The sequence below is a fragment of the Bombus pascuorum genome, chromosome 12, assembly GCF_905332965.1.
Source record: "Bombus pascuorum chromosome 12, iyBomPasc1.1, whole genome shotgun sequence".
NCBI lineage: Eukaryota > Metazoa > Arthropoda > Insecta > Hymenoptera > Apidae > Bombus > Bombus pascuorum.
In genome coordinates, this window is record NC_083499.1 from 12699733 (window position 1) to 12712441 (window position 12709).

The 12709-nt window shown below is 29.7% G+C and overlaps 3 protein-coding genes across 3 annotated transcripts; 2 read left to right on the forward strand and 1 right to left on the reverse strand.

The window, feature by feature from the left end:
• The first annotated feature begins 194 nt into the window (after positions 1–194).
• Positions 195–8779, forward strand: LOC132912432 (uncharacterized). Its single transcript, XM_060969837.1, has 3 exons — positions 195–460; positions 6902–7073; positions 7240–8779. Exons 2-3 carry the CDS (start codon positions 6906–6908, stop codon positions 8263–8265), a joined length of 1194 nt encoding a protein of 397 aa, XP_060825820.1. The 5' UTR covers positions 195–460; positions 6902–6905; the 3' UTR covers positions 8266–8779.
• Positions 1543–5715, reverse strand: LOC132912441 (eukaryotic translation initiation factor 3 subunit J). Its single transcript, XM_060969853.1, has 6 exons — positions 5552–5715; positions 5377–5459; positions 4618–4731; positions 4085–4223; positions 2173–2337; positions 1543–1812 (listed from the first exon to the last, which is right to left on the reverse strand). Exons 1-6 carry the CDS (start codon positions 5565–5567, stop codon positions 1619–1621), a joined length of 711 nt encoding a protein of 236 aa, XP_060825836.1. The 5' UTR covers positions 5568–5715; the 3' UTR covers positions 1543–1618.
• A 337-nt stretch (positions 8780–9116) lies between the features above and the next one.
• Positions 9117–10803, forward strand: LOC132912440 (proteasome subunit alpha type-4). Its single transcript, XM_060969852.1, has 3 exons — positions 9117–9272; positions 9885–10512; positions 10591–10803. The coding sequence occupies exons 1-3, from the start codon at positions 9270–9272 to the stop codon at positions 10731–10733; spliced, it is 774 nt and encodes a 257-aa protein (XP_060825835.1). The 5' UTR covers positions 9117–9269; the 3' UTR covers positions 10734–10803.
• The last annotated feature ends 1906 nt before the right edge of the window (positions 10804–12709 follow it).

The window sequence follows — 12709 nt, forward strand, 5'->3', positions numbered from 1 at the left end:
TTCCAAACAAAGTATATTATTCCTATAAAGTATTATTTCAACAATACCATATATTACGAAAACAATAGTCATATAATCGTACGTGCATATTTGTCAATATAAAACTATAAGAAACTGTTTTATATATACATATGTAGTTTCTTGTACGAGAAGATTATCGAGGCATGCGCATAAAATTCGTTCCGAAGGATGGATCCCCACGATCAACAAGTTATCCTTGCCTACTCTTCGCCAAATCATTCAGTTCTTCCGCAACGCTCGTGGCATCAACATTGTCACCGGTGTCCTCGTAATATTCTATTGTATTTCCTCGGTAACCGATTTTCATTATCGGTATACAGTTTACGTTGGTTATAATTAGTTCATGAGTTAAACTAAACTAAACGTGACTAAATTTGCTGGCATATATATTGAAGATTATAAATTTTTTCGAAACTATTAATAGTTTGAATCAATCGGGGTAAGTAGTAATGTAGTTTCTTTTCAATTATATTTAAAACGTATTAACACTTCGCGTTAATCTGTCTTTACATCCCATTGCTGTACTATATTGATGTACTCATTTTTCTTTTCCTCTTTAAAGTGTTTTATATATATATATATATATATATATATATATTTTATTTTAATGTACACACATGCGCGCGCGCGCATCCGCACACACACATACCCACACACGAAATATATAATATATATTATATATACAGGATATTTCGTTTAACTGGAAACGACAGAATATCTCACAAGGCATTAGAGTTATCAAAAGAATGTTTTAACGAAACATGTTGTTGTTTGGTTCGAGGAGGAGCATCATATGGATGAAATTATTTTCTTTTTTTCCTTTTTTTTTTTTTTGCTGATCGAGCAGTGGAGGAGATTTTAGGGCCAACTTCGTTTTTTCAAACGGAACCATACATTTTTAATACATCAATCAACCCATCTCGGCATTCCCCATAGAAAACTATTAGCTTGTTTATGCCGAAAAATTATTAGTCCGAGGAGTATATTAACTTCAATTTGTCAAATTTAACGAACGGAAGACAAAAACAATGTAAACACAGGAATACCGTTCCGCGTATTTCTTTGTCTTCCGTAAGTTATATTTGACACATTAAAGTTGAAATATCTCCCAAACTAATAATGTTTCGATATAAACAGGTTAATACTTTTCTATGGGAAATGCCGAGATGGATCGATTAATGTATTAAAAATATATGGTTCCGTTTGAAAAAATAAAGTTGACCTTAAAATCCCCTCCACTACTCGATCTGCAAAAAAAGAAATAATTTCGTACATATGATGAAATGACCCTCCTCCTCGAACCAAACAACAACATGTTTCGTTAAAACATTCTTTTGATAACTTTAATGCCTCGTGAGATATTTTGTCGTTTCCAGTTAAACGAAATATCCTGTACAACATGAAATCCTAAAAACTATTTGATGTAATGTTTAATATTGTAACCATTCTTGAACCAAGAAATAAAGAGAATGAAAATTCAAATGTAAAGAGAGAATAAAGGATATAAAATTTGCAAAAATGTTAATAACCATCTTGTTGTATTTAGGCGACTAGAAAAGGAATTAGGGAATAATAAGAATATGGGAGGAGAAGGTCGCTACATGAAATCGTCGTAGTCATCGTAAACATAGTCGCCGTATTCGCTCAAAAGAGTGTTGTCATCTTCGATTTTCAGTTTTGCTTTTCCCTTGCCCTTGTTCTTTTTCGCCTTTTCTCCTTTCTCTATTTTCTGCTTCTCAATCAACAAATTATCGATCAACGTTTTAACTTTCTTCAAATGCGCTGATGATACTGTAAACAAGATTAATATAATATACCATATCTAACATTAAATTAATATTTTAAGCATGCTAAAAAGCAATATGCATTTATGAAATCGATTGTTTGCTTTATTAAAGTATATTAATTTATTTGATATTAGTTTATCAGCGAAGAAGGAATAAATTTATAATAGAAAAAAAATTGTAATTAAAATTAATTTTATAAAGAAGAAGTGAATTTATAAAAGGAACAATTTATTGAAATTGAATTTTCTAAAAATATAGCCTTTTGTTAATTGTTACGATGTTACTGTTATCATGCAGACATAGTAGCGAGGATAGATTACGCAAAGATATCGGATTTTTTGATATTCTAATATAATGTACTTACAATTGAGAGCAACAGATTTAATAAGTTCTTCCCCAAACGGAGGAAACTCGGCATTTTTAGCAAGTTGATTTAGCTTCTGTGTAAGTACACTTCCATACTGCTCAAATTCTTCTTTTGTGCTAGGTACTGTCGCATCTAGACTCAAAGCAGGTTCTTCTGTTACGCCTAAGGGAAAAATTTCAAATTATAATTTCTAATAAGATAATTACAGCTGTTTTTACTAATAATTTTTATAATAAAAATTATTAGACGATGAGTGATATAATACTGATTACAATTAATTTACATTCGTCTATCTTTCATAACTTAATTATTCAGATTTGACCAATAGTAATTAAAGTATTGCTTGTTCGTTTAATATTAAACATTTATATACAGAATGATATTTTCAAATATATTCCTTATGTAGGCGAGATATTACCTATAACTTTTTAATTCTACAAGATTTTACCTTCGAATAAAGAAATAATTTTAAACATTCATCATATCAATGTTTAGAAAACATATAGTATCTTGTTATTAAAATTAAACACTTATCAGGAACGGTACGGGAGATTAATGTTGATAAATAAGACACGTCTGCATTATATTTTTATGAAATAGAAGTGTTTATTTTTTATACAATAACAATTCTGCATTTTCCTCAAAAATTATATTAAATAATTGAGATACATGATTTACATCTCTGGTACAGTTCCTGACACAAGCTTAATCTTTTTAACTGGATTAAATCCAAAAATATGAGAATGTTCAATAGTTAACAATTAACTATTGTAATTATGGTAGTAAGTAATAGTATTCAAGAATTTAAATACACCCAAACTTTGTTCAAGTTTTTATAGCAATATGATGAAAACAGAATACTTTGAGCGTATAAAAGTTATTCAGAATTTTTTATAACTATTTTACTGTATGTACAATTTTAATTTATATAAAAAATACTTCATATTGTCCTTTTAAAAATGAGAAGATTGTTAGAAATTTTATGTTATGTATATATAGTTATTTTACTAAATGGAATGTATTTAAAAATTACATAATAATTATTTTGATTTTTACACCAATAACACTTAATACTGGCAAAATATACTGTATATTAGTTTATGAAAGATAAAGCTTTAAAACATAATTAAGCCATTAAAAATTTGCATTAAGCCATGAATGTGGAATCAACTCTTTGCGATCCGATTATTAAAACTTGAGCAAATACAACATCTGAAGTAATATATTTCATCTAAATCGTAACTGTGAGAGAAACAAAACACATTTCAAAAATATAATATTCACATTAAGTTTCAATTATCTTAATTTAAAGAGTTATATTTAGGATTTAAACATTTAGTTCTAAATGCAAGAGCTTTCTTAATTAAAATGATATTAGATTCGGTAACTAAATTAATATCAATTAAGAACTTTAGGAGATTCAAAGATAAGGAGAAGCTTATTAGATACGTCTCGAAATTTGAATCTAAACTTAAAATTAAACAAGGTTACGAAACAAATAAAAATAACAATGCTCACATTTAAATACATACACGTTATTAATCTAATATACTTTTCTGTGCTATAGTTTAGATCTGTGTCAATTTTATGTAAAATTACAAAATAGTTCATAGCTTTGCAGTAGCAAGATCAAATATTAAAAAAAAAAAAAAAAAAAAACAAAGTAATATATACTTCCTAATTCCTTGTAAGTAAAGTACTAATTCTAATACTTTTAAGAAAGATAGCATGATCTTTATCCTATCAAATATGAATGAAATGACTACATACTTTCATAAGTTATTTAAAATTCATATTATTAAATAAAAATAGGAGTGCAAAGAGTTAATAAGTAAAAGTTTTTAGTGAAGTCATTTCTTCTCAGTTTTGTGCGGCTTGCGATGAGAAAAATCAACAAGGTTGGACAAACCGAAAGTCTCCATGGCAAGGCGTAAATCAGCTTCTTCTTGAAGCCTTTGACGCCTTATTTGTTCCGCTCTCCTCTCTTCTGGCGTTAATGCTTCCTCTTTCTCTTTAGCTTTCCTTTCTGCCTCCGCTTTTGCCTTTTTCTATAATTAACAAAATTAGAAATACATGTCATATTAATATAATAAACACTCTAATTTTTTTTTTAACATACAGAAACTAACAAAAATTAGGTAAACAAAAACGTACAATAAAAATTGTAAATTTTTATTCATATAGAGAGTATGCCTACAATCATGTTATAAATGGGAAAGGAGTGTTCATGAAAGAGTAAGTTTAAAATGCGCAATAATGTTTTTGCATATACTTCGTTATTCCCAAGGGATCAATTCTTTTTTCCACCTGTACCTCACTTGTACATTGTGAAAATAAATAGAAAATAATAAACAAACGATTAAAGTGAACGGATTAAATTTTACTTTAAGATACTTTAAGAAAACATATTTAAAAGATTTAATCGAAAGAAAAGTTTTATACCTCACGCTCTTCAATTCTTTCTGCCAAAGCTTTCTTTGGCTTTGGTTTAGCCTTAGGCACTTCTGCAGGTTTCTCTACATCTTTTTTTTCTTCTTCGACATCTTCCCAGCTATCCTGTTGATTGATTATTTCTTGAAATCATCATATAAGCACTTCATTTTCTAACATATGTATTTAATATATTTAATTCTATTTTAATCTTATATTTCTTCCTACAATAATTTAGATACAATCAATAAGATATCACTACAAAATAATGTTCCGGAATATGTTCTGACATAATTCCCTCCATTATCAAGTCATGACATAATCGTGACATAATTAAATTTAATTTTATTTAAAATTGAAAATTATGCTACATTTAAGTATCACGTAACTGTATCTATGATATTATTTTAAAACTGAGGTAAACTCAGAATCAATTCATCTCTGATACATAAAACCCAATTTAAAAATATATATACAACACGTTAGTAATACATTCCAAATTTCTATAATTATTCATTATCAAACGTAAAAGTAAATTTCAATTTAAATGCATTTCACTCGTCTCGAATTCTAATTTTGATTTCAATGTTTATACAATTCAAATTCAAGAACAAACTTCAAATCTGTTCAACAATAATCAATTATCGCGCTATTCGACTCATGTTGACTAGCTCTATGAAAGGTTAACCATACTTATGGTCTGTCGTTTGTACGGAAGATTTTGAAAACCGTATGCACAAAATTAGAATAGGAAAGTCAGTAACACAGAACCTTGACATCTTCGTCTTCGTCTTCGCCCTCCCACTTGTTGGATCTGATAGCGAGGTCGAATTTCGCCTCAGCGTTTTCGACATCTGTAAAAGTTGAAGGTTAAAATGGTTTCGTAGTTTCGATTAAAGGTACAATCGCATAACAATTAAATGTCGGAAAATCGATTTGTACATACCCCACTCGTCATCCATGGTGTGGATTTTGGATTATTTGCGCACGATTTCGTTCGTAAATGAAACAAAACCTCCTCGAACTAACGTGGTTGAACAGATCACGACTGGAATCAAGCGAGCCATACTGTGCGAGGAAAGCGTGTGCCTTTCTTGCGAGATAGTGGTGGTGTGAAACATAAATTACGTATGTTAGAGATTGGATACCCTGTATTAAAAAGTGTACCAAACACAATGATTATTTAGGGATTGTTATTATAGTTTCAATTAGCAAGTTTTTGCAACAGAAATTAGTAATAGGAAAACATAGTAATAATATATAATAATAGCAATAATTTGTAGCGACAAGTTTTAAATTCTAAAAAAAAGAGTTGTTTATTAATTTCTATTAACTTATTTTCGTATTTAATATATAAAATCTTATTAACTCTATTGCTTTTTTCTTTCCCTTTGTAAAAGGATAACATTTTGTATAACACATTTATACATTGTAAAACAGATAAACAGACAGATCTATGGAAATTTGTTTCTCTGTAATTAATATATTCGCAAAATTTATCATTCACTCTAGTTCATAACAATTTATTTATAATTTAGATTTGTGAGGCTAAAATTTACTATTTGTTTCGTCATATTGCAAAGTTTTATCATAGGGGGACTTCCCTTTAAAAGCTCTTTCATTGAAAATTATATATACGTTTGAATTATACGTTACGGATTCAAAATTTAGATCAAAACAATATGTTTTTTTACAATTTGTCCTGAAGGACATTTGGTAAAGTGTTATATCTCATTGGTAAATAAAAAAATAAAATAAAATAAATATAGCATGTGGGTGGCTACCCCCAGCGGGGTGCCAGCTTCGTTTTTTCTAAGTTATATCTTTTATGAGGTCTATTAGGTGTTTCCCAAAACAATATATGATACATGTATTGCGTTATGAATAATAATACAGCTATGCGATTTTGCAAGTGATATACTTTTGATACAATTGGCAAGTAAATTCAAAATATTATTGCCTAAACAATTTGCGACGGTTGTAAGAAAACACAATATTTTATATATTAAGCTTGAAAATAAATTAAAAATTATATTTTAAATAAGATCACGCACGTAACGTTGAACATAAAAGTTATTTACGAATTAGAATATAATAAATTTTATTATTAATACAGGAATTTAAACTTATAATTCTCCCTTCTCTGATCGACCATTTTTATTAATAATAATTGTTACATATTTTTTTCATTACTTGTTTTGTCAATCAATCGACCATAAAAAAGGAAGTCTCACAACATGATATTTGAAGATGACATTGATAATTATATAATAATTTTTATTTCTTTTGTTTTTAGAAAAATGGACGAAGTGGAGGTTTATATTACTTGCCCATACAACAAATGTCATCGTATTAGAAAATCAAGATTTCAAATTCATATAACAAAATGTGCCAGAAATTACCCGAAAGGTTACAAGGTTTACTGTAAATACGATAGAACACACTTATTAGACCCAGAAGAGTATGAGGTAAATTAGAAAACATTTTTACATACTCTTTCTTTTTATAAATTTTTATATTTCATTCATGTTATTCCTGCTTAATCATTTGTGTTATCCAATAAAATAATTTAATATCTGATAAGGCAAATTATTAATTCTTAGATTCTAATGTTAGTATAATTTATTTCTGCAGCACCATTTGTTAATATGTCCATCAAGCGGAGATGCAAAAAGCAAGGAAATCACGTTAGAACCAAAAGAAGATGTTCCGAGAACTCCAGTAGAAAATGTACCTAGCACGAGAGCTTCTACAACAGCTGAGGACTGGAGTGGAAATAATGAAACATATAATCCGCTAGCTGCGACAGAAAATAGAGGTGTAATTAGAGGGGCGATTGCTATGTCAAAATCAAGGAAGAAAGAATTTAAACAGCATGAAAGAGAAAGAATGTGTTTTATTCAAAACACTAGCAGCAACGATAACAGCAACAGTAGGAACGACACGAGTACTGCAAGAAAGAAATTAGACATTGAACAACCATTGCAGCCACCTAAACAACTTTCTAAAGCAATGTTATGTGATGAAAATTTTGCTACTAATCTCATTTCTAAGTTAAGCAAATTGAGAATAGAGGAAAGCAATGGGAATAAGGGAACAAAGAGTAATTCATCGACAGTAGAAGATGTTTTCAATATAAGTAATAATAGCGATAAGATAGCAGATTCTGAAAAAGATCGCTCGGAGAATAATCCTATCGATACAAGCATTGATATAGGTATCACTTCAACTATAAATAACAGTTTTAGTCGAAAAGAAAAAGAAAATATTCTTAGTGAAGAAAACAATGCTGATGCATTATTTAAAAATACTTTTGAGGTCAATAAAGATGTTTCGGATATAGAAAGTGATTGTAAAATGAATGTAATCTCTCAAGGAAATAATTCTGAAACACAAGGAAACGATAAAAATGATACTATTAAAAAAAATAATTCTCAATCAAAGTTAAGCAAACAAGGTAACTGTAACTCTCAGAATATTCTTTCGTGCAATACAAAAAGAGCAGCAAAACTCTATGGGGAAGCAAAAAAAATTAGTACTGGGAGAGGATTCACTAGAATTTATCAGCATTTGAACTTTAATATGAAAATGGGAGAAGAAATAGTAGGAGGAAAAATGACACAAGATATGGTTTCTAACTACGGTTATGACAAAGAATAGAAAATACTTTAATAAGGTGTTTAATTTCGTTATTTCTATTATTTCGTTCTTAACATGTTACCTTACGAAATTCTTTTCCTTTTTAAGATATTACTATACCAAGCAATTCCTTTTCTTTCTTAAAATGTTTGAATATGTACTTATATTGAAATTACTTAGAAACAAATGATTTTTAATAATTAACGATGAAGCTATATCTATAGTTTCCATAAAGTCCCTTTTTCTTTTGTAATCGTAAAATGTCGGTATTTCATTTTCCTCTCTTCTTCTTTTCTATTACATTCTTTTTAAAACTTAATAAAACTTTCGAAAGCAATGATTATTTAAATGATTACGAATATCGATAGGAAAATGACAGTGTTATGCAAATTATATATGTACAAACAATGTATTTTTATAATACAATTGGTAATTCGACTTTTAATAGTGACAAAATATTATTCGCTAGAGAAGTACTGATGATAATTGAGTTTATATATTTTTAAAAATTAAATATATTTTTACGCAACAACAATTACTATAATATTTAATTACAAAACCTCCTAATCCATATCCAAATAATTGAAGTAAATTACTGATTTTATCGTAAAAATTTCATTAAGTAAATATTTGTAAAAAGAAGATAGCAGAAAGTAAGTAAATTATTTAATATAAATATAACTTTTGCATATATTAGAAAATAAAAAAAAATATCTTTATTATATTATATATACATATATATATATATATAACATATAGTATAAAGTAAATAAATTATGAGCGATTATGTCCACAATTGATTTGTTTTATATATTATGTTTATACATTTATTTTACAAGAATGACAGTCTTATTATAGAACACATTTAGATTGACGCGAAATCTTTTCAACTTTCAGAACAAACTGTTGTGTGTTCTGAACTTCTTCAAAAAGCGGACTTGTACAAACCGCTTGTTATTGCTGGTGTCAATTTCCCAATTTTATTTATCATAATATTGTATCTACCGTACTAAAAGCTTCACATAATGGTAAATATAAAGAATTATTAATTTAGTATTATTGTTATAATTTTCATTAACCTTTTAGGTATCTTTCTATTAAAATTGGGAGGTTACATAAATTGCATTGTCATTCATTAGTAACGAAATAATATATATAATAATAGTATTAGGATATTATATGTAAATTTGTTTTATTAAATGTGTTTTTGTGTTTAAAAATTTTTTAATTTCTTCATAGAAATTTATTCATTATTGTTTATAAATTGCTATTGTTAAAACTTGAACGATGATGATCATAAATTTAATTTAATGAAGTTTATTTATTTATTTATTTATTTATTTACATCACATATAGACGCATCGTTTATTTTATGATACTATGTTCTTATTAAATTGAGTATTTCAACATTTTTATTTATATTGAGTGTTTTATGATTGTTTAGCTGGTATTTTAGGTTATATAAATTCATATTTACAAGTTGAAGTAGAATATAATAGGGCTATATTATTGTAGAATATCTACAAAATTTAAACGATATTGCTCAATAGTAGAAACATATCAGTTTCAAAAGATTATGAAATTTAAAAATATAATATTGACATTTATAGCTCATATTTTATTTCTTTTTACGCTAACAGGCACGCAGATACGATACACGCACAACGATCTTCTCTCCCGAGGGTCGTCTTTATCAAGTAGAATATGCAATGGAGGCTATAAGTCACGCAGGTACTTGCCTCGGCATTTTAGCAACCGACGGTGTTCTACTTGTGGCAGAAAGACGCAATATAAATAAATTATTGGACGAAGTATATTATTCTGAAAAGATCTACAAACTCAACGATGACATTGTGTGTTCTGTCGCTGGTATCACTTCTGATGCTAATGTATTAACAAATGAATTACGTTTAATTGCGCAACGGTATTTACTGCAATATGGAGAACCTATTCCTTGCGAGCAACTTGTGTCTTGGCTTTGCGACGTAAAGCAAGCATATACACAATACGGAGGGAAAAGGCCTTTCGGTGTTTCCATCTTATATATGGGATGGGACAAGCATTATGGATACCAATTGTATCAGTCAGATCCAAGCGGAAATTATGGAGGCTGGAAAGCAACTTGTATTGGACATAATTCTGCTGCTGCAGTATCATCGTTAAAGCAGGAATACGACAACAACAATATTACATTAGACGAAGCAAAAGCACTGGCTATAAAAGTGCTGTCTAAGACTTTAGATCTCAATAAATTATCAGGAGACAAAGGTAAATGTATATAATTTAAATATAGTTTCATAAATGTAAAATTGTGTAATATTTCAACTACTTTTTATTTTATTTCAGTGGAAATGGTCACCCTAATAAGAGAAAACGATAAAACTATTACAAGGATCCTTCCTACGAGTGAAGTTGATGCTTTAATCGCAGAACACGATCGCTTAGAAGCACTTGCTGAACAAGCAAAGAAAGAGAAACAGAAATTATAAAAATAACCATATCGCGTATCTTGTATTTTTCTTATATTTTCTTGTTTAATAATATTATCCTGAAATTCTATGAATTGTCTTATACATTTTCCAATCCTACTGAATATAATGTCAATACCCTTTTACGCAACATTACACTGTACCGAAGAGAAAGTATAAGAGACAGAAATAATGAACAATAATGTACAAATTAATAAGTTTCCTGTACGAGCATTATAGTTAATTCGTTAATTCGAACTTTCTTTCTCTCCCTTCTTTTTTTTTCTTTTTTTAAATCAAAAGAATAACTGGATCATGCTTTAACCGAGTAATTGCTATAAAGTAATATATCTTTAAAAAATATATCAGAATAACAGGTACAACACAGAAGCGCACTACAAATCAGAGACGCACAGAAAGAAGTTTTTAGCTCGTAACAGACATTGAAGGAGAATGAAAAATTGATATAGCAGTTAGAGACATCTGTTACACTACGATAGTCCACACGGGCAAAGATTTTATTGTAAAAAAAATTAAGCCATTAGTTTAAACATACGTCTATGGTGCTATGTTAATTGGGATAAGATAAAAAATTGAAAAATATGAAAAAAAAAGTTATGAGTCGAGTCATATTGACCAGGCTGTCACTGCGGTCCCACTCCCGGGCGCGATCCCACTACTGCCCGCCACGGAGACTTTTGGCTGCTGGGTTTCCCCTCTGGCCCGGTTCGCCTCGCCCTAGCCAACCTGGCCATCCCGGACTCCTCGACGGGATGCCCATGTTGATGGCGAGCTTAGCGCGGACGCCCAGTCAACGTGAGTCCCGCACCAACAGGAACCCCCGCTCTCAGACCCTCCGTCATAACTAGCCTCCGAGTAGCCGGATTACAGGAGCCGCCACACTCCCAGCTGACAACCTTAGCTACTATCCATCTATTTGAGTCAAATTTTTGACATATTTCTCACGAAGAAGGATACTTTAATGAAATGTTCTCGAAACTGGATATCTTAGAAATTTGAAATCAAACGACGGCTTACCTGAATCTTATTTCGCGACTTGGATATAAACGATAAACTTTTCAGGAAATAAATATGGCGGATCACATATGCATATAATGCGCGCGCTCGCCAAGGAGTGTATCAAATGATTTGTATAGAGTATCGTGTGTCGGTAATGGAGGATACGGGTCGATAATATAACTACTGTCGGTAATGATATTGAACGAGTAAAAAAGAATTCCTTTTTACGTACACGAAGAGTGGCGTAAGTACACGACAAAGTTAATAACGCGTGCAATATATTTATAAGATCACATTATAATAGTTAATCGCAACGTAACGTACATCGACGATTACATTGCGCCGAGCAACCGCGCATATAATAAAATGTTTATCGAGTATAAATTCGTTAGGTATATACATTGCGATTTCGATATAAAATTGTGATATCACCTATCGGCTTTCGCCTTTTGCAACCTTGTACAGAGTTTTTCTTATTTTCTACGCTCATATCCTAAACGTTCTTAAGTCTATCCGTTTAAACAGCTCCGTTTAAAGGCTCTTATTTTTAATATTTTTTTTTTTTTCTATATAAAATAACGTATTACCTCGACTTGCCCTTTATTGATTATTAACAGTATCTCTGGATATTCAGTATTCCGCTATAATATGAAATCTGTACGCCGAGTATCGCAGATGTTTGTACGATATAGGATCTTTGGTTTCTGTTCGTAGTTGTTGGTTGCATATCGTATATTATTATTAGAATTTTAATCTTACGAAATTTTCAGATTTAATCCTACATGTACTGGTGGTTTTTTGCATACAGTGACACAACTTTATATTTATATAAATGTTGTATCAATATGTAAATAAAGCGATACGTGGGATTATAATTTTATTTATAAATATAGCGGAACGGGTTAGAGATACAGAGACGAACAGTTTGATGGTTAAATGGGGAATAAAACTGGATCTTCTCGTCGTTGAACCGCTTT

Bases quoted from the DNA above. Each gene is read 5' to 3' on its own strand.
- LOC132912441 (XM_060969853.1), bottom strand. The intron at 4,224-4,617 runs GTATAAAACTTT...TGTTAATTATAG, and splicing joins AAAGAATTGAAGAGCGTGAG to AAAAAGGCAAAAGCGGAGGC. The intron at 1,813-2,172 runs GTAAGTACATTA...TCTTGTTTACAG, and splicing joins TAAATCTGTTGCTCTCAATT to TATCATCAGCGCATTTGAAG.
- LOC132912432 (XM_060969837.1), top strand. From the start codon at position 6,906: ATGGACGAAGTGGAGGTTTATATTACTTGCCCATACAACAAATGTCAT. The intron at 7,074-7,239 runs GTAAATTAGAAA...TTATTTCTGCAG, and splicing joins TAGACCCAGAAGAGTATGAG to CACCATTTGTTAATATGTCC.
- LOC132912440 (XM_060969852.1), top strand. The intron at 10,513-10,590 runs GTAAATGTATAT...ATTTTATTTCAG, and splicing joins TAAATTATCAGGAGACAAAG to TGGAAATGGTCACCCTAATA.